Raw genomic sequence first — 22,237 nt, forward strand, 5'->3', positions numbered from 1 at the left:
ACATGATGATAGGCATGCAAAGATCAAACTTCATTAGATCCTTCTTATTCAGTAGCATGAAACTGTCTGGTCAAAAGCAATTTCCATATGTGACCTTAATTTAACAAATGATTAGATCCAATGCTGGTGCTTTGAACTATCTTTGGTTATCAACATCAAGAAGGATACCATTTTAAGTAGGCTTTTAGTATCCTTAGATTTCCTGAAAATCTATGCTACTGGAATTTTCATTGAAAGTCTTTCTTGGGGTACTTTTTTGTTCCCCCAACAGGATTTTCCCATATACCCTTTTTCATTTGGACACAAAACCCAACCAAAAGAACACCTGGGTGCAACACTTCTGCTTTCTCAATGATACCTATGTTTCTTGTGGCCTGGCTTTCCTCATCTCTTGGCTGACTTCAAATGCATGCTGAAGTTCCTGTTACACACAATCTATTTAACTTCTCCAGAAGAAACAGGCTAACTATGCGCCTTCCATCCAGTTTTTGAACAAGGGATTGCAGCCTCACTGCATCCCTTACTGGGATAGAGAAGAGGAGAAAATATTGGAGGAAAAGAATGAGATAAATTAAAAGAATTAGGCAAGATGACAGAATCATCTATTCAAAAATGTTTAACTATGTACCTACAAAATACGAAGTATTGTACTAGTTGATGTGAAGTATCTAAAAAATGCTAAGGCAGACTTCTACCCTGTAACTTCCTCTAGCTGCCATCCTATCTCTCGTTAGTTTTGGGGGAAAATAATCTGCCCACCTTTTTTCCCCCTTTGTGACCTCCCATTTCATCCTCAACACAGTGTATTTTGGCATCTTTCCCCAACCACCATCAAATGCCAGATGCGATAGATAGATAGAGCTCTGCTCTTATTCCAGGTGACCTGTTCATCTACCTGATGAGGTTGTTCACTCCCTCCCTGAGGCTCTCTTCTCTCCTTCAGCTGTTTCATCCCCCTCACTTTATTCTTCTTCTCCTCTATTCTTACATTTTGGTGTTCCTCCGCATTCCATTCCCATCCCTTTTCTCTTCTCACTCCTCACTCTCTGTTTGAACACTCACAGCCATATTCATTCCTTCAACTAATACTTATTGCATTTCTACCCAACCTAAGTAGACAGCCAAAAGCTCTCTCCAGATGTATGAGCCTGAAGATCTAGCTTGCAAGGGACATCTCCATTCACATGCCCCACAACATCTCAAATTCAACATATCCGAACTTGACCCTATCATTTGCCCATCATGAAACATGCTGCTCTCTCTATATTCTTTTTCTCAGCGAGTAACTCCATCATCTACCCAGTCACTTATCCATAAATCTGGATTTGGTCCTAATTCCTTTCTCTCTCTCACATTTCCCATATGGAACTAATCACAAAAGTCATTTGGTTTCTGCTTCCTAAGTTCTTTCCCATCATTTCCAATTCCACTGCCACCACCTTAGCTCAAGTCCAGTTCTCACTCTCTTACTGAGTGCTGAGACATGCTCACTGGTCTTCTGGCTTAAGCTATCCTATCTCTAATCCACTCTCAAATATTTGGCTGTTAGAGTATTTTTTCTAAAATACATTAAATATCATGCCACTTTCCTGATTAAAATCCTTTGATGCCTATGCATGGTCTTCATAATTAAGCCTGCATTCCTCTGCATGGCATCTAAGCCAGAGAGGCCTTCTCCTGCATCCAATGAGCCTCACCTCTCACCCACTCCTCCTGGGCCTGCTTCACTTTCAGCCTTGCCTGTGATGCACAGTTCCCTGAGGACCTCCTTGTCACTGTAGTGCTTCCCTGGTATAATCCCCTAGCATGAAATGCAAGTTTCCTCCAGTGAATGCATTTCATAAAGAGCATGGATTTGCATAGCCAGGCATATCTGGTTCAGTTACCAGCTGGGCAACCTTGATCAAGTTGCTTAAACTTTTGTAGCCTCATTCTCCTCATCTATAAAATAAGTTTTATTATATCTCCTCTAAAGGTTATTGTAAGGATTTAATAGTAATAATAATAAGAGCTGGTATTATTGCGCACTTTCTGTGTATCAAGGACTGTTTTAAGTACTCTGTATGTATTCATTTAATCTTTGCATCAACTTTATGATATGAGTGTAATTATTATACATATTTTACAGATGAGAAAATTGAGGTACAGAAATTAGGTAACTTGCCCATGGTCACACTGCTTGTAATCAGGGAAGCTGGGGTTTAATAAGATAATACATAGGAAGTGCGTTCTATTGAGTGGTCACTTAATGAATGCTGTTTGCTCCACCTAAACACTCAACTAAGTCTTGTGAGAGAACCCAGAAGACTAAATTAAAAAATAGCTGGCAGTGTGCCCGATGTCCCGCAGATCTGTCTCTTGCTTCACCAGTGTTTGGACGGAATAGACCCAGGGATGCCCCTCCTTCCAGCCGCCAGCCACCCTCACCTCTTTTCCAGCCACAACCATCAGAACCATCTTCTCAGCCGTCCTCTACCCCAGGGACCAGACAACATCATTTTTTGAGCTTAGCTCATATTTGCCAATCAACCATGAGCTCCCAGATTCGTCAGAATTACTCCACTGAGGTGGAGGCTGCCATCAACCGCCTGGTCAACATGCATCTGCAGACCTCCTTCACCTGCCTCTCCGGGATTCTATTTCGACTGCAAGGATGTGGCCTCAGAGGGTGTGGGCCACTTCTTCCATGAGTTGGCTGAGGATAAGTGTGAGGGTGTCGAGTGTCTCTTGAAGATCAAAACCAGCGCTCTGGCTGTGCCTTCTTCCAGGACGTGCAGAAGCTGTCCCCAGATGAGTGCGGTAAAACCCTGGATGTGGTAGAAGCCGCCATAGTCCTGGGAAGAACTTGCACCAGGCCCTTTTGGATCTGCATGCCCTTGGTTCTGCGGGTGCAGACCCTCATCTCTGTGACTTCCTCGAGAGCCACTTCCTAGATAAGGAGGTGAAACTCATCATGAAGATGGGCGACCACCTGACCTCCTCAGGCTGGCGGCCCCAGGTTGCACTGGGCATTTATCTTTTCATCAGACGACTTAAGTGTGACTAGGAGCCTCTGGCACCCAGCAGCCTTTGAGGGCCCCCTCTGCATGCCCTGGTGTCAGGGCTTCTGCCTGGGCCTCTCTCTGCAGCCACTAGGCAGCTTTTTAACCACCCTGGAGCCCTCTCCCAAGCCGTGGAACAAATGGAAATGATAAAACTTTCTGCATCAAAATAATAATAATAATAATAAATAGAAAAGAACTAGTACTTATTAAGACTTATTATGTGCTGTATTTTGAGTACAGACCTTACATTATTGCATATGAGGCTCACTACAACTACTGAGTCGGAACTATTCTCTTCATTACACAGAGGAGGAAACTGAGGCTCAGAGAGGAGAAGTAAACTACCTAAAGCCTCTCATCTCCCTAGAGGACAGAGCCAGGACTTACATCCAGCCCTCTGCTGCCAAAGCTCAGGCTCTTGACCACTACAATATGTTGCCTCAGAAGAGGTTAGAAGACACAAAACAGTGTTTCCAATCTTGCTGGAAAAGGTATAGTAACAGTTATAAGCCCAAAGTATTAAATACACAAGGAAAGCAAACGATGGATAGAGTGGCTTACTGGGGCACAAAATAACAGAATAGTCATCACAATTAGGCTCTGAGAAGGAGTGAGTTTTGAGCTGCGATTTGAGGATAGTGAAGAAAATGTACTGGTCAAAGAAAAAGATCCTCTTTGAGATCGGAATAGCATGTACAGAGACCTGACAAATGCAGAGACCTGGTCATGGATAAGGAAGTATTTTATCCTCTAGAACTCTAAAAGGTGGATATGAGATATTAATTGTGAGGCGCGTCCAGCAAAGGAATGTATGTTTTGGGGTGGGGGGGCCAAAGTCCCAGTGGTATCAATCCTGCTGACATCTTGGATTAAAAGCGATTTACAAGGTTGCAGTTGGTGAGCTTTCTCAGTTTAAATGTGTCCTGCATTGTGTCTAAAAGGCAAATGAAATAAACAGCAGCAATATTTTTGAGGATTAGGAGCTTCCTGAGTTAAGACTGTGCTTTTAATATTTTAAGCAGACCCAAGCAACAGAGTAAACAGTTTTCTCTGTGGAATGGTGCAAAGTGAGCTCTTTTACTTGTCTGATTATGTTGTGACCATTCATAATGGGGTACACAGTTCATTGTCATTAAGGAGCAGTCCGTTAGCGGTTAACCCAAAAGACCCAGGTTAGCATCTTCTGCTCTCGTTTTTTTTAAGATGATGAATGTTGATTTATCGCGAAATGAATTCATAGAAAGGAACTGTAACATATTCCTGTTTAAAGATAAATTGAAGAAGAATGTAAGCATGTACTGGAAAATAGTGTTTCTCATCATATGGCTGAAGGCCCTCTGCCAGCCTACTGCTTTGACACAGAGAAATACCCTTGAGTCACGATTTTAACTCGTTTAAAGTTTTATTTTCCAATATGGGTGGATTTTTTTCCCTCTTCAAAGAATATGGCCACACATGAAGAATTGGAATCTGTCAGGTGGAGAATTCATCTCAGTCATATAATTACTGGGCTGAACAAGTTAGATCAAAGTGAGGGCATTGTATTACTATAGGACATTGCTTCAAAGAGTAGTTAAACTGCAAACAATATAAAGGCTTTCTTGTCCCTCATTTAATGTCATTTAAATCATCAAGAATCATTTCCCATAAATGTATGGCAAATAGTGGAATTTTAATTCCTGCTTGAAAAAGTCTGCTTTCAGACCTTCATGGAAAGCAAAGGAACTTTTCTATCTGCTGTTATAAATTCTCATTTCCGGGCATGAAAGCCTTAAATTGCCTGGAGTGTAGGTTTTGGTTTTGTTTTTTTTCAATTATAACCAAATATCTCTGTAAACCTCTTCATGTTTCATAGAGCTAGTTAAGCAATTTCCCCTTAGATGTGTCTTTGATGTGAAAATAAACATAGACTGGAGTGAAAGCTGAGGTGCTCTCTAAAAGAGTATCTGTCTGTATGGTTCCTAGTTACTCAGGCTAACATCAGACCAGAGAAAACACACATCAACACTCTATATCAAACCTAGATACAGTTGCTATAAGAAAAATATTTCTTCAAAAGTTTCAAAAGAATGATGACATCAATGCCAAGAACATCAAAGGAGTTGTTTGTTGCTTTCAGGTACTTTGCCAAACTACCTTCTAAATGCTGCTTAACATTCCTTTGTAATGGAGTTAAGGATGAGCCTGAAATTGCAGGGACCTCTTAAAAGGTCTGCTCATCCCGCCTCTGTCTCCAGGTGATTGCATCCAAACCAGTTAACGCGTTGTAGACCTGGGTTGTCTAAACGTGATTCAGGTGGGAGTTTTTTCAGAATGTTCTTGTGTGTCGAGGGGAGACTTGGTGGAGATAGAATCTCTGGACCTCCCCTGGGTATGTCATGTAGAGATATGCGAAGACAATGGAAACCCTGTTCGAGTGGCGCTGTCGTGGCACAGCAGCTCTCATTCTTAATTCATAATGCTCTTCTTTCATAAAGGCTGTGGAAGAGCTGGGTTAATGACCACACGTGGAAAGTTGAAAGAGAAACCAAAATAAATGTGCGCATTTAGCCTCTACTCAGCTTTTCAGTTTTAATCAATCAAGAAAAATGTGCGTTTACCTTATGAAAACTTTAATTTGAATGTCATTATTGGCTTTATTACATCTTTGTTTTAGTTTCGAGACTTGTTTTTTGCAAGTAACAGAAACCCTTTAAAGTATCTTGAGCAAAAACCAAAAAGAAGTGGGGGGGAGGCAATTTATTGAAAAGTTACTGGATGTCTCAATTACAGGAAATATAATTGGAGTGTCTCTGTCTCTTGACTCTCTCATCCTCCCTCCCTTCCTCTCTCTCTCCCTCTCTTCCTCTCTCCCACTCTCCTTCCTACTTCCTCCCACCCTCCCTCTCTCTCCTTCAATGTGGTTTCTCATCCTGGTTTTTCCCTGTGCATCACTTTCATTCTCCTATCTCTGTAGACTTGCTTTCTCTGTCTGTCACTGTACACGGCTGAAAATGACTCCTAATACAGGCGGTGCTACACATCTCTCATTTCAAGTGCACAGAGACTGCTGAGAAGGTCTTATTTCAATTCCTGATCACTAGAAAAGCATTTAATTGGTTCATCTTGAATCAAATGTCCACTTTGATCCAGTCTGCTTGAGCTAGGGGAAATGGGATGTCTCAAGATCAGAAGCCCTCGACCACGAGATGTGGGGTCAGATTCTCAGAGAAGGGTGGTTAGCAAGGGCAGACATATTGGATAACATGTTCATTTCAGTCTTAACTATATAGATAATATATGTTCTATACAGAAAAATTAGAAAACACAGATATATGAGCAAAAAAAGCCCCATCATCTCACCACCAGAAAGTACTTCAGCATCTTGAAGTGTTTCCTTCTAGACATCTTTATTTGCTTTAAGCAATCTTTTTGATCTCATATCTGTTTGGGTGACACTAAAGACGAGTTACAGGGGTCAACAAGACAGATATGGCTCAAGCTTCCCTCTCTAAGGCTTATTTTGTAACATGGGAGACAGACTTAAAAATTGGAAGTAAATTAATAAAAATATTTAGAAATTTTAATAAGTACTGTAAAGGAAACAGTCAAGACTGTGGGATGGAAAAGGACAATGAGAACATATTTTAGACAGGTGGTCACTGAAAATATCTGCTAGGGTCACATTAAGGTGAGCCTTAAGGAGCTAGCCATGATAAGAGTGGGAAGATTTAGAGGAAGCCAAGAGTTTTGCAGTTAGAGGGAACAGTATATGCAAAAGATCCGAAGCTGAAATCACATTTTGTGTTTTGGGAATTTATAAACAAAATAATATAGCAGAAGCTTGGGTATAAGAAGGAGGTCCCTTTTGTTGCTATGTGGAGAACACACTGGGATGGAGGAGACTATGTGGAGAACAGATTGGGGTGGGAAGAGGCAAAATGTAGGGTCAGATTCTCAGAGTGTAGTTGAAGGATGCTTGGTAGCTCACTGTGAATAAAGCAGAGGGGGCTGAAGAGGAATGAAGGGTGTAATCTGAGAGAAAGAGGCTGGGAAGGATAAGGACCTTTAATACCTATTTAAGACAGATAAGCCGCTGAAGATGAAAGAGAAATGCTGCCAGGGAGTTAGGGGTGACTGTGTTTTATATTATTTTACAGAAAGGTGGGAGCTTTTTAGTAGCCATGTTCAAACCCAGGGTTGTCTAATTAATAGACAACCCTGGGATGGTATTAGAGCGGTCACTCTGCCGTCTGGGTTTTCCTGGTATTCAGACTGGCCAACATCTAGGAATGAGTCCATTCTCACCAGCGTATGAAAAGGACAGAACATCCATGCTTTCCCTGTCTCTCTAATACCTCCCAGTTCTGCCCCACTGCCCAGCAGCTCTGCAATTGGACCGAGAGTTGCTAAGAATCAGCCCTATGGTTTATAAAAGAGGTGTGGTTCATGGCCAATGGCAGAGAATCATATTCGCCTCATAAACTGACTCATCTAATGTTCCCAGACCACTGACTGCCCAATAAGTCAAATCATCAGCCAGTCAGTGAGCGCGTTCCTAGGCTAGTGCTGGATTGGGCTTAAGGGAGTACATGCGATACATAAGGTACTCTCTCTTCCACTGACTTCTTGGAATCATACTAAACTGAAAAACTCACAGACCTGGATTAATTACCCGAAACAATATCAGACAGAAAGTGCTAAAATCATTAAAGCAGAAAGAAAGAATATGAGGGAAAGCAGGAGGGCAAGGCCTCACAGAGGAGCTGGACCTTGAGCTAGGCCCCTTCGAATGAAAGCTTTCCAGATTGTGCCCTCTAGCTAAGGGAGAGAGAGAAGCCACTTGATTAATGATACTTAATCCATTGTACATTCTGCTGAGGAAGACATTTAGAGATTTCAAGAGAATTGCCAACATTTTAGACATAGTATTTACTTTGGATTCACTTCGAAATATTTTGGGCAAAAAGTGAGTCATGATTAAAGCATTTCATGCACAAAGCAGTTGAGTTTTTCAGGCTTTTCTAGAATATATTGTTCATTTTTCTGTTAAATGCAGAGGGTCCATCTCTGAAAGGTGGCCCCTGTAGGCTCCTGCCTTCTGACGATTACAGCAACTAGTCAGGGTGACTAAGGATATAGTCAGCAGGATAATCACACTGGTTATCACTGAGTGAATCTGGAGTGAGATTGTGTAAGGTAGTAGACAATATAGGAAAATAATTCTACTGTGAACTTTCTAATTAAATTTAAACATTCCCCTGTTAAAACTTGTTGGACAGCAAGTTTTGTTTGTACTGTCACTAGCAATCTATCAGAATCTCATAAGCCATCATGTTCATTTGCATATGTGGAGGCCCTCTCTTGGAAGGGGGAGAGAGATTCCTTCCTTATCTTTCCCAGGCAGAGTCCGCTCCCCTCTACAGCTGTAATCCCATGTGCAGTTCTGCCAAGGAACCATCACCTTGTTTTGTTACTTCTGCTTTGTTTCCAGACAGACTAGTAAATTCCTTTTCATTTGTTTGTTTTTGTCGGTTCTAGCATTTATTGAGAACTATGTTTTAAGACCAATTTTCCAGGCTCTTTATGTGCTTTAACCCCTTGGTCCTCACAATAAACCTGTGACATAGACAGTCTCATAGAATATATATTTGGTGCTAAATAATTATCTGTGGAATGAAAGAGTAAACAAATTCCACTTTACAGATGAGGAAAAGCCCATTTTTTATCTTCATTTTTCCTTTGTGTAGCACATTCCTGGCACATCACACTCAGGATGACAGCAGGAAGTGTCACACAGGCTCAGGTTCAAGTTCTTCCTCTCTTACTGAAAATGAGCTACGAGTAATGGAGCATTGCTCTGAGCTGGGGACCCTGCTGGTGCTTCACATGCATGGTTCTAATCCCCACCCAAGTCCCATCAGACAGGGGAGGTAAGTGACTGATTCAAGCTTAAAGAGGAGGAGAGCAGCGTTTTATTAGCAGCTGAATTCCATGCTCTTTCAGGATCCCACAGCCCTCCATTTACCTTGATAAAATAGGATGTCTACCTCTCCGTGGTGTTGTTGCACTGGTTCTTTTCCCTCAGTGAATGTTCTGTTGGTTGATGATAAACTTGGAACATTCGCCAAGGGGAAGAGATGGAAGTGTCCCAACTGAGAAAATGCTGTAATGAAAAACCCTTTCTCAGCACTGTAATGATGAGTGTGTTTCTGAGGCAAATTCTAACTCTTCTACAAGCCAGCCATTGAAGGTAAGAAAAGGGGGAGATATTTTAAAAAGGTTGAGGGGCCGGCCCAGTGGCATAGCAGTTAAGTTCACACACTCCACTTCGGCTTCTCAGGGTTCACACGTTCAGATCCCAGGTGCGGACCTATGCACCACTTATCAAGCCATGCTGTGGCAGGTGTCCACATATAAAATAGAGGAAGATGGGCACAGACATTAGCTCAGAGCCAATCTTCTTCAGCAAAAAAGAGGAGGATTGGCAGCAGATGTTAGCTGAAGGCTAATCTTCCTCAAAAAAAAAAAATTGAGTAGAGATGATCTTAATATTTAGTGTCTTTAGAAGGACAGTGTGGTGACAGGTTTTCTCTACAAAGATCCTGAATTTGCAGCGCTCTTGCTTCTATATGAAACTTTACCTTGAGTTTCATAAAGAATAGTTATTTTATTCACTAAAGTGGTCACATTTCTGAGAGTCCAAACCTTATGGAACAAATTTTCCAGATAGATCGAACATGCCTTCCCTGCTAGCTTCCACCAAAAAAACCCACAAAGTTCACACTTTTCTTGAAGGATTAACAGTGAAAGTTACTGAAAATCATACAGAAAATGTGCCCTGACTTCCTTGCAGCTCCAGCGCTTCCCCTCACGTAGGGCATGGGCTCAACATGGAGCTTAGAATTGCATCCCAGCTTTGGAATCTTTTCAAGAGGCTCCACACCACCTTGAGTCCATCACAAAGCTTCACGCGCCCCTTTGCTTCTGGTTCACATGGATGACAACGTGGTTCCAGTTCTCAAGTCTTCACATTCGTCTGACCTCAGGGTTCAGAAGAAGATGATCACTCAAGCAAAGCTCTAGTGGCACCATTTAATTGCTCGTGAATTGGATATGAAAGTGTTCCCCACAGTCACATCCTTCTTTTTACTATTGTTTTACTACTCAATAGTTAGAAGGATCCAGCTTCCTAAGTCTCGTAGTCAGCCAACAAACTATTTGAACACCTGCAATATGCCCAGCATTGTGGTGGGTCCTGAAAGGAACCCAGTCGAGTATAAGACACACTGCCCACCCTCCAAGACCTTAAAATCCATTTGGGCAAACCTACTGACTCTACGGACATAAAACAATACCTCGCAATACCGGGAAGCAGTAGAGGGAAGCTCAGAGCTCTACAAGGCCCAAATGAGAAGTCAGAGCTTCCTGATGTCTTCAGCGAAAGCCTGAAAACCGCATCCAGTTTGTTTGGGACCAGGAGAGCCAGGGAAGATTCACTTCCACCTCCAAGTACTTTGATGAGCTGGAATTTACTGTTCCAGGATCCTAAACATTTTTACTTCAAGAATCAAATCAAGAGCCGTAAATTATTTGGGAGGGTTAGTCTCTTTCCAATTTTATCTATCCCCGACTTTATCTCTAATCAGCCAAGAGTAAAATGGCCTGAGGAAAGTTTACAGATGATGGGACCAAGATATTCCCTTGAGTATCTAGGCAGTGGTAAATTTGGTTCTTGTGTTTATGCCTTGTTGAGAAAAACAGAAATCGACTTGGGGAAAAAATGTGACCTATGGACTGAATTGTTACCTTTGTGTGGCATATTCCCTGTTTCTAGGGCAGCACAGGAGACAAAGAATGCATTTATTTTGTGGAAAGGGATAGGGGCAGTGGAAGAAACAGAAACCAGAGGATTGTGCAATAATGGCGTTTTTAAACCCCTCCAGGAAGTTTATGTTTCGAGTCCTTTGGAAGAGTAAAGCACAGCTGTTTAAAAAGGACACTTTACCGAGGACCTCCAGCCCCAGTTCCACTGTGTGCTGGATTTTCCTCGTCCATAGGCGCCTGGGCACCTCCATCTGCAGTCCTCAGGTCAGGCAGGCCACTGTGTCTGGACCCAGCCCCGGGCAGGCCTCCGCCTTCCCCTAGGAGAGACCGCAGGCCTCAAATAGCATCGAGGTGCTCAAATAGAAGAATCAGAACAAGGACGAGAGTGAAAAGAAATAGTTTGCTGGATCTCAGCAAAGGAAAGTACAGTGATTCCTGTGTAGTATGCAAACCAGACTGGACTTGCTGGGTTGAAATCATTCCCCAAAGAAGCCCTCTCCTTGGAAGGCTAGTGAAAGGGTGATGTTATACGCATAATCTCACAAATTAAACAGAGCAAGTTTGGGGTACAGATTTATGGTACCAAACAAAAAATGCTTCTCAGGCCATCTAAGTAATGGAAAAAGTGTAAACATTGAAAGGTAGGGCTCCTTTGAAGCCTTTACATCCTGCCACTCGCTTAATCGTCTGCTACCTTCCCTCATGCCAGGGACGATTGGATAGGGTAGGGTTGAGAACTCTCCCTGGTTGCTCAGTAAATCTTTGTGACTGACCAAGTGACCCTTTGTCTCTTCCCTTTCTTATATTGGAGCCATAAGGGTGATGTCCTGAGCTTGCACCGTCAACCTCCCACCAATGATGTCACCATTCTCTCCCCGCCATCCATCACCATGAGTCCCCAGTGCCAGCACCCTTGCCCTCTACATGCAATATGTCTTCATTCCGTTACCCTTTGGTCTTGGCTTTCTGTGTTCACTGTGTCCAGAACAGCGTCAGTATGTTGCAAGTTGAAGGGCGAAAAGAAGGTGAGCAATGTGGTTCCTGATTAAGAGCCAGGACTTTAGAAGCAGACAGACCTGGGTTGGCATCCTGCCTCCATATCATTTGCTGTGTAATCTTAATGTCAGGAGCCACAATTTCTCACTTACAAAATGAGCATCAGCATACACGTGCAGAGAGCTCTGAGAAGATTAAATGAGACTCTACACAACTCTTATTTCAAGAGTACCTGTCTTAAAGTAAGCATTCAGCACATAGTTATTAGGTGTGAGCCTTCTGTGGGCCTTAGGCACTCTTGCTTTTGAGGGCCCTTTCTTCCTTAATAAATTTTAAAAATTGTATTTTATGACTGTGTTGGCATAAAGATAAATATATCACTATTATATATTAAAACATTTCTTCAACCCAGAAGTTCATTTTTTCTTCTGTTCTAAAATAAATTAAAACATTTTTGTGGGCCCCTAAGACTCCTGTGGGTCCTGGGCACGGTGCCTGCTGTGCCTTTTGGGTAAGTCAGCCCTCGGTGAGAGATTTGTTTTGGAGATTTTTCCCTCTCCACTGTTAATGTTATTAACTGCTTTCTGGAAGTTGCTGGACCCTCTGGCCCTCAGGATATACACTGCCCTTATACTTCTCTCTTCCCCATCCCATCTCCCCAGCCACTTATAAGATTTGCATTGGGAAGCTTCCAACTCACACAGTCCAGCCCTGCTCCTTCTCAATTTAAACCCAGGTCGTCATGCCCTATCGTTCCCCTGGTTGAGTCTCATTCCCCTAAGACTATTCTTGGCCTGGTAATGTGATGTTGAATTTTCTAATAAACTATTTCTCACTGAGGTATTAATGACTAACTGTGTTCCTCCTCTACTCCTTCTAGACTATTTGCATTTTATCATGGAACTTTTAGAAACTCTGTACCATACTTCAAAACCATGTATCTATCTGATAGAGAAATTTTAGTCCAGCAAAGGAAATACTTCAAAGTAAAGGTTGAACTTTGAGAATCACTTAGATTGTATTGTGCCAGTAGCTTGGTGCCTACTGCCTCTGTGCATTCTGTGGGCCTTGGTGACGAGACTTTGATTAGAAGCTTCTACAAGGCAGGACACAGACTGTCCCCCAAATTCTCTCGGTAAAGTATCGTGTCCGATGGAGTCCTAGTGGAATCTCTTTGACCCATGGGGCTGTCTGACTAAGGGGGACTTTTGTTCCCCATCTCAAGTCATCCCTCCAGCTCTGCTTGGTCGTGACCTTGCACACTGTCCAGATGCCTGAAACCAATTCACACTCCCTCAGTGTCTGTTATTTTCTGAGTTTGGGCAGGAAAGTGTTCTCAGAGATGATCCTGTTTATAAAGGAGGGAACTATGGCCCATAGAAGTGGAATAACTTGCCTGATATAGCCAAGCATGTTAACGCCAGACTCAGGACTAGATCCCTGGCCTCCTGGATCCCTGGGTGTGGGGCCCACTCACCTCTCTCAGGGCCTGGGGAGCCATTTACTACACAGCACAGGCTGGGAGTGGGAGGCTTGGTCTCATTCCCAGCTTTCTCGCTTACTATTCGTGTGACCTTAAAAAGTTACTTGATCTCCAAACCTCGGTTTTCTCATCTGTCAAAGATGGGGGCGATGAGTAGGAAATAGTATCAACCTCAAAGTTGTTGTGAGGATTCTTAGAGTTGCTGTGAGAAAAATGAGATTTGTCGTACAGAGGGCTTAGCACAATGAGCAGCACGCACCCCTTCAGTGAATGACTGTTGTTGTTGTTGTTACTGTTCGTATCACTACTACCCCAGCCATTGCTAATTCTGTTGCTGCCTCTACCATCCTGGTGGCTTAGAGAAAGTGCTAAAGCCGCTTCCTGGAGGAGTATGTCCCGCACTGCCCAGGGAGTGACCAGAACAATGGGAGAATCTGGCAGAACAGGTTTTTTTCAAAGCAGGGGAAAATAAATGAAAGGTGATAACCCAAACCTGGAAGAAGAATGTATTCCTTTGTTTGTTCTTTACTAATTGTGAAAGAACCTTCCACATGTAATTTATATGAAATAAATCAGCATGGCCTCTCTTGAGGTGACACTGCCAAACCTCTTTGGTCTGTGTTCTTCCTGACCCCATGAGGACAGACGGTGGCAACCTGGAGTTTCTGCCAACTGTTGTGGTGGCTGGCAGGGGTCTGTAATAATGTTGCCTACATCAGTGAGTAGACAAGGTCAGGAGTCTGGAAGCATGCAGAGGCGGCAGAGATGAGGGTGGGGGGCTTCACACTCAGGTACAAAGTGTACCCTCCCCCTTGCTGCACATTGCTCATCGCTGAATGTGAAGTCTCATGGGATTTAGTTAGGCGTCTTGGTTAACAGCAGCCCAACTCATATTAGCTTAAGTAAAAAAGGGAAATTTATGATAAAGATTCCACCATGTGTCTTGGAAGACAAGGAGAGACATAAAGCTGAGCTGTGATTGAAATCAGGCCCTTCAATGCCATCAACACTTGTGTCTCTCCTCTCTGCTTCATTCTTCTCTCTTTCTACAGACTAACTTTGTCTGTGACTCCAGTTGACATATGGAATGAGAGCTCACAAGATTTGTAAATCACTGTGCAGCCACCCAAAGAGGGCTTGGTCTCATTTTCTCCAATCCCAGAATTCGCATGGAAGGGACTGACTGGCCCAGCTTGGGTCAGGTTCCCTTCTCTGATTACCACTTCACAATAGGAAAAGGTAGAAAGCGGTTATCCAACATGGCACATCCACCATAACTATATACCAGCTGTGAGTGGGCAAAAGCACAGATAAGGGATTATTGAAACGGGTATGGATAAGCTACAGGACAAGAAACGTATCATTCACATTGGGGCCTGTGCTGCATCCTGGCCATTCCCAGATTCCTCATCATTTTACCAGAGATCCACGATGGCTCTGTGCTTACTGTCCCCCGCCCCTTGGTGCTGGGTGTACCCTAGCCCTAAACAAGCTGATTCCAGCATATCATGGAAATCACACAGGCTTTAGAACTATGCAGACCTTGAGTTAAAGCCCAGGTCTACCACTTACTAGCTGTGTGACACTGGGCAAGTTACTTAGCCTCTCTGAGTCTTGGTTTCTTATCTATAAATGATACATGTCTAATGGGGTTGTTGTAAGGAAAATAAAGTAATCGTATTTAAAATACTTGGTATATAATAGATGCTCAGTTACGTTAATGTCGTTTTCTTAATTAGGTTACCTAGAAATCTTGAGGAGGGTGGTGGAATGGTGGTAAGTGGAAAGGGAAGAAAAGAGGAATGATAGAATTTTCTATCGGGGAAGCATCTTTCTGCCTCAGGTGTTTTACAATTACCCTGAGCAAGCATTAAATGATGTAAGTGGGTCAGCTGCACTTCGATAGAGAGAGCCTCTCATTTTAGAGGCAAATCAACAAGGATCTCAAGATCAAAGAGGGATGTTTTATGTTTCTTTTTAATTTATTGATGCGACTGTATGATCCTGAAACCTTGCTCCATAATTTCTGAAGTTCGTATAGAACAATCTAATCACTGAGTTAGTGAACGATGTCCTTTAACGTTTTGCTGTTACTGTTGCTATTTAGAGAGGTGCTCCTCTTTGAGAATATAGTAAGCCATACTTTTTATATAAACTGTAATTGAATTCTTACTAGAACTAGCACTGTGTAAAACGTTCACATGCATTGTCTCATTTCTTCCTATGAGTTAAATGCTGTTGTCCCCATTTTCTCGATGAGGAAATTGAGGCTCAGAGAAGTAAAGTGCCATGGCCACTTAGCACTCAGTGACAGAATTGGAATTTGAGCTCAGCTTAGCCAGCTCCCTGTGCCTGCGTGCTTAACCACTGTGCATTACTGCCTCTCCACACCTGGTTTTGGTTACAAGATTGAGAGACAGGTAACATAATAAGTGAATCCCCAGGAAAATCTACACTTAGAGTGTCTCATTTGATCAGAGATAATCTCATGGCTTCTGTGTGCCCACACAGTTACTACATAGGCTGAATACAAAGCCGCAGAATTACGGAGAGAAAAATAGATGAACGACAGATAGAACATCTCCTTGGACACGACAACTATTCTAATTACTTCCCTAGAGGATAATAGTGAAGGGGTTGAATCTGTAAAAAGAGAAACTGGAAATTGTGTCCTAGCTTTAGACTCTTCCGTGTTTCCCCATCGTGATCAGAATCGTGCTCGGTCTAGTCGTCTGAGGCTGTGTGGGGTTGTGTGTGCATGCATATGGAATATTTTGGCCTGCTCCAGAAAACAACACCACTTTGGTTATTGATTGTAGATATTAATAACACCTGATGATCAATGAGGGCTTCTTCATCCATCAGCCTAGGTACCAATCATGGGAACCACTCTGCTCTCTAACCACTGGTTGACCTGCTCCTCCAGGACTATTTTATTTTGTTCTGTTTGTGCTACTGTGGGTTTCATCATATCCCAGACTGTGTATTATTTTCCAGATTGGTGCCTTTTTCTTTTTTGAATTTATCCTATGTATAAATGGAAGACACATTTAAATATTATGTGGCTTTTGATTACAAGCATATCAGGATTCATATCTCATATTTTCTTTTTTATTTCCCCTCTGTCTTTCAGCTCCAGGGTTCCTTGAAAAGAAAACAGGTAGTTAACCTGTCTCCTGCCAACAGCAAGAGGCCCAATGGCTTTGTCGACAACTCATTCCTGGATATGAAAAGAATCCGTGTTGGGGAGAATCTCTCTGCAGGACAAGGGGGCCTCCAAGTAAATAATGGACAAAGTCAGGTTATGTCGGGGACCTTGCCCATAAGCCAAGCACCCCTGAGAAAGCCTAACACTCTGCCTCCACATGCGCATTCTCCGGGCAGTGGTATGTTTAACATGGGCCTAAAGGAGGTGAAGAAGGAACCAGGAGAGACTCTGTCTTGCAGTAAGCACATGGATGGCCAAATGACCCAGGAGAATATTTTTTCTAATAGGTATGGAGATGACTCTGGAGAGCAGCTGATGGATCCTGAGCTGCAGGAACTGTTCAATGAACTGACCAACATATCTGTGCCTCCCATGAGTGACCTTGAGCTGGAGAACATGATCAATGCCACCATAAAGCAGGATGACCCATTTAACATTGACTTGGGTCAGCAAAGCCAGAGGAGCACTCCCAGGCCCACCTTGTCTATGGAGAAGACAGTGATCAAAAGTGAATACTCACCCGGCCTGACCCAGGGCCCCTCGGGCTCTCCTCAGTTGAGGCCCCCATCAGCTGGGCCTGCATTCTCTATGGCCAACTCTGCCCTTCCCACTTCATCCCCAATCCCTTCAGTCCCTCAGAGCCAGGCTCAGCCTCAGACAGCCTCAGGAGCAAGCCGAGCCCTGCCGAGCTGGCAGGAAGTATCCCACGCCCAACAGCTCAAACAGATAGCTGCCAATCGTCAGCAGCATGCCCGGATGCAACAGCACCAGCCTACCAACTGGTCAGCCTTGCCCTCTTCTGCTGGGCCATCCCCAGGCCCATTTGGGCAGGAGAAAATCCCCAGCCCTTCTTTTGGTCAGCAGCCATTCAGCCCACAGAGCTCCCCCATGCCTGGGATAGCTGGCAGCAGCAGCCAGTCAAAAGTAATGGCTAACTACATGTACAAGGCCAGCCCCTCGGCCCAGGGAGGACACCTGGATGTGCTCATGCAGCAAAAGCCTCAGGATCTCAGTCGAAGTTTTATTAATAACCCGCACACAGCCTTGGAGCCCCGTCATGGCAACACCAAGCCTTTGTTCCATTTTAACTCAGATCAAGCAAGCCAACAGATGCCTTCTGTTTTGCCTTCCCAGAACAAGCCTTCTCTCCTCCACTACACCCAACAGCAGCAGCAGCAGCAGGGCTCAATTTCAGCTCAACAACAACAACAGCAGCAGCAGCAGCAACAGCAGCAGCAGCAGCAGCAGCAGCAGCAGCAGCAGCAGCAACAACAACAGCAGCAGCAACAGCAGCAGCAACAACAGCCACAGCAGCCAACATCCCAGCCCACACAACCTCTGTCAAGTCAGCCTTTGCTAAGATCACCCTTGCCACTTCAGCAAAAGATCCTGCTTCAGAAAATGCAGAATCCACCCATCACAGGACTGGGGTATCAAGTCTCCCAACAACACAGACAGGTAAGGGCTCTACTACTCCAAACACAGGGCACCCAGAGACCATCTAGCTTGGTCATTATGCTTTGTTTACCATTATGTTTGTGTTGGAACAGGAGCAAGACTACAAAGACATAGTGGTTCTGATGGATTCATGTGACGACCTCATGAAGCCTGGTTCATTTGGGGTATCTGGAGGCATGTAGTATTTCCTTGTAGGGCATTACTGTCATTGGGATCTGTAGTGATCAAAGGCTCTTGCTTATTAAGAATGATGCATTATGATTTATGAGTTTAGTGACATGTCCAGTTGTCAATAAGATTGTGATTTGCCCAATGTTTATGCATCCAGTTGCTAAATTGGCACCTACCACGTGCACAATGTTGTGATTGTGCTGACTATTGAATAAGGCCAGACATGATATTAAGAGTATTTAATGACCATACTACACCCACACCAACCAATTGAAATGTCTAAAGGTCCAACCCATCATAATAGGTCCTGCTGTGACTCCATGTTGGTACATGAGGGCTTAGTATCAACCTTAAATAAGGCATGGTCCCTGTGTGCAAGTACAGTCTGGAGAGCAAGACAGGCTTTAAAAACTATCATTTTAATACTGAGTGGAAAGGGTAATGATATGACAGCACAGAGCTTGGGTATCTTACCCAGCGAAGGGAAATCAGGGAAGGCTTCTGGAAAAAGTAATGCCTGAGTTAAGTGTTAAAGAATGAAATCATCACAACTACAAACAGAAAAAAAATCTGTGGTTATCTTATACTCTGTGGTTACCATATAACAGAGGTTTTATTCTGCCCCAAACATAAGTAGTACGGCAAGATAGCTCTGTGCCTCCAGAGCACGTACTGGTGCGTAAGCTCTGATCCCTAGGGAACTTGAAAGAGGAAACTCTTCCTGGAGGGAAGAAAGTCTGAATGTTGCTTTGTGCATGTAATTTGACAGGTCTGCATCAGTGTCCAAGTACAAAGATAGCACGTTACATGTCAAAACAATATGTCAGGACAGTATGACAGTGCAGAGCCTAATTCCAATCCCATTCCTAGTGTAGTTTTCATGGCCACTGCCCAGAAGAGAATGCCATGAGCACCACAGACTGTGACCCAGCTAACCTTTGCCCTAGATGTGTACAAAGAGAAAACCAGACTCAACTAGAATTCAAGAGCTGTGCACCAAGTAAAGTTTTCAGCTCTTATCCATTTGTGTGTTTTTTAAAATTATAGATTATGAAGAATGGATTTAGAGTCATGTGTATAATTTACAAAGTTCCATTTTTAATACACATAAATTGGAGATAACAAAAAAAACAGCATTGTGGAACTATTTTCTAATGTTATCTGTAGCCATTTTGATTTGAATCAATCTTGGTTCAAATTCTTACTCTGACATTCACTAGCTGTGTGACCTCAACCAAGTCGTTGAACTTCTCTAAGTCTCAGCTGCCTCACCTGTAAAAGTGATAATAATATATCCCAGGATTTTTTGAGAATGAAATGAGGTAATTCTCCGCTCAGTGTCTAGAAAAAGGTGGCTATTATGATGATAATTATGGAAAGAGCCATACATGACATCAAAATATTTTTAACAAGTATTACCATTATGTAGGAAAGGCATCGAAGTAAGTCTTAAATTCTAACACAATTATTATTGGAGGAATAAAAGAGAACTATCCCTAATTCTTCTACTATCCAGCACTGTGAGGAGTGGGGAGCACTTTACCCTCCCTAGGCCCAGACTTCTGACCATAAAAATGGAAAAAATAAATAATGAGATATTAATGTGAGTTAGCATTTATTGAGTATTTACTCTATAAAGGGATGACTTCTGTCTCCTTTACTTGTGATATCTTTTACTTGTGGTATCTCATGTCACCCATATAAAGGAAATACCATTATTCTCTTCTTACAGGTGAGGGAGTTGAGGTACAGAGAGGTTAAATAACTTTCCTAAAGTCACACAGATAATAAGTAGCAGAACCAGGATTTGGATGGTCTACTTTGAAGGTTGTGCTATACAACTCACAGGTAGGATTTGTTGGGAAATGAGTGACCACTTGTAGATCATGTGGAATTCTCAAAAGGAATATTTCTTATAATATTGAGCCATATTTACATCATCTACATAGTAGATTAAGTCCTTTGAGGATAGAGAAAGTCTTAAATCTTTAACTTTCAGAGCTGTTAAAAAAAAAAATCAAAAATATCTGTGTGGGGGCTGCCCTGGTGGTGTGGTGGTTAAGTTTGTGTGCTCTGCTTCTGCAGACCAGGGTTCGCAGGTTCAGGTCCTGGCATGGACCTACACACTGCTCATCAAGCCATGCTGTGGCAGCATCCCACATATAAAACAGAGGAAGATTGGCACAGATGTTAGCTCAGCAACAATCTTCCTCAAGCAAAAAGAAGATTGGCAGCAGATGTTAGCTCAGGGCCAATCTTTCTCACCAAAAAAACAGCTGTAACTGTTGACCTTCCTGAGCGTGAACATTATGGAGCTAACCAATAAACAGTTTACAATGGGAAATATATCTCTTTGGTGCCCTCTTAGCCCTTCCTTTGGAGTCTTCCTGCCACCTCCAACATCCTCTGTCCTCTTTCTGGCTCTACTGCTCAGATCAACAAATGTACACCATCTCCTGACCTCTTAGTCCGCACCGTAGTTTCCAGGATCCAAGCACACTGATGGGTGCTAATGGCCAAATCAACAAACATCTTCCAATGCCTTAGATAATTTTTTTTCATATTCTAGTGCATATGACACATATGATGCCAATTCCCTCTTTTCAAGAAGGCCCTTAAAAAATGGTAGAAATAGTCATAGCATTTCAAGCTAAAGACCTCTTCTACAGACTAATGGACCTTCTAATGGGCAATGGCTACCCATTTAAAGCCTTATCCCAACTTTGTAGATTGAATCACATTGTTCCTTCAGCTCAACAAATCTGTAAGGTATGACTCTGAAGTCCTGTGTCTGAGTTGTGAGCAAGTATACCAGAGCTCTATAGTCAAATAAGTGTTGCCTTCTCTAAAGCATTCACCTTTGGTGGGTTGGACCCATTTTAATAATGGTGCTATTGTTCCATACAGTTATAGAAATTTTCTCTGAGAATTGTCTTCACAGCTTTTAGCTCATTGAATGGATCATTACCATTACAATAATATGCATCCTGTCAGGGTGATTTTTGAAAACAGTCAAGTTGGGTAATGCTGGTTTGGGTCAAAAAAAAGGAATAGCTGTGATGTGATAGGACTGCATATCAAGTTTTGTTTGTGAACTTTCTCTGAAAGCAATAAAGAAAATAAATGATTTGCTTCCCAAGATGACAATTTTGAGAAGCATCGTTTATTTGGATGTACATATTTCTAAGGTTTTTCTAATTCATATTGTCTCATCTAGTATATTGCCAAGTATTCCCAACTCAGAGAGAGTAGTTTTAACTCTACCATCCATTGTACGCAGTACAAATATGTGTTCCCATTTCAGATTAGCTAAATCTCTGCTACTCATGACCAAAGTCATGGGAGGGTAGACATTGGGAATTAAGCAACTCCTAAGTTTGTGAACTAAAGCATCCTAAATGAAAACACTAGTTATGAGTTTTTTTCTGCTTCTCATATGCACTTTGTTTCGAACATAAGAAGATTTACTACAGGATTTGCTAACTGGAGCCCTTTAGCTTTGGGAATAGTGGAAATCTTGGCTTTCCACTAAAAAATGGTAGATTGAATTTGTTGACCAGTTGCTTGTAATTTATCCAGTAGAGTGTGCAGAAATGGCCTTTTCTTCACCTTTCAGAACTCCGAACCTAGACAGATCTGCATGCTCAGGCAGAAACTAAATTTGGGACATTCCCATGCCACTCTCCCTTTACTGGGTATCCACCTCCGTTCTCCTAGATGTGAATGGCACCTGAGAGACAGATGCAGCATAATCGAATTTTTGGAGACATCTTTATTGTTCCATGCCTGAGATTGTTCTAAGTAATCCCTTCTCTGCATACTGAGAGAGCAAATGGTACTTGGTGTTTCACAAAATGTCTTCAGTGACTGTCTTGCTAATGTTTGGGGTTTGCAAATGGAAATGTCTCCTGGCTATAATTTTCCTTCCTTTCTGATTTGAAGGTTATGGGAGAGGGCAGGAGAGGGATGCATGCAGTTCTGATTTATCTTCGAGTCACTGAACAACTTGTTTAAGGTGTGAAAGACTTATTGGTTGACCACGGCTCATGAAAGTTCAATCTGAAAGCCCTA

The 22,237-nt window shown here is 42.7% G+C and overlaps 1 protein-coding gene across 1 annotated transcript in view; it reads left to right on the forward strand.

The window, feature by feature from the left end:
* The window catches only part of MAML2 (mastermind like transcriptional coactivator 2), a 331,653-nt gene that overhangs the window by 214,372 nt on the left and 95,044 nt on the right, over positions 1-22,237 (forward strand). The window contains exon 2 of the mRNA XM_014835356.3: positions 16,463-17,995. Coding sequence (XP_014690842.2) covers positions 16,463-17,995 — 1,533 coding nt within the window. The remainder of the gene's footprint in view (positions 1-16,462; positions 17,996-22,237) is intronic.

The sequence above is a fragment of the Equus asinus genome, chromosome 20, assembly GCF_041296235.1.
Source record: "Equus asinus isolate D_3611 breed Donkey chromosome 20, EquAss-T2T_v2, whole genome shotgun sequence".
In the NCBI taxonomy this organism is placed as follows: Eukaryota; Metazoa; Chordata; class Mammalia; order Perissodactyla; family Equidae; genus Equus; species Equus asinus.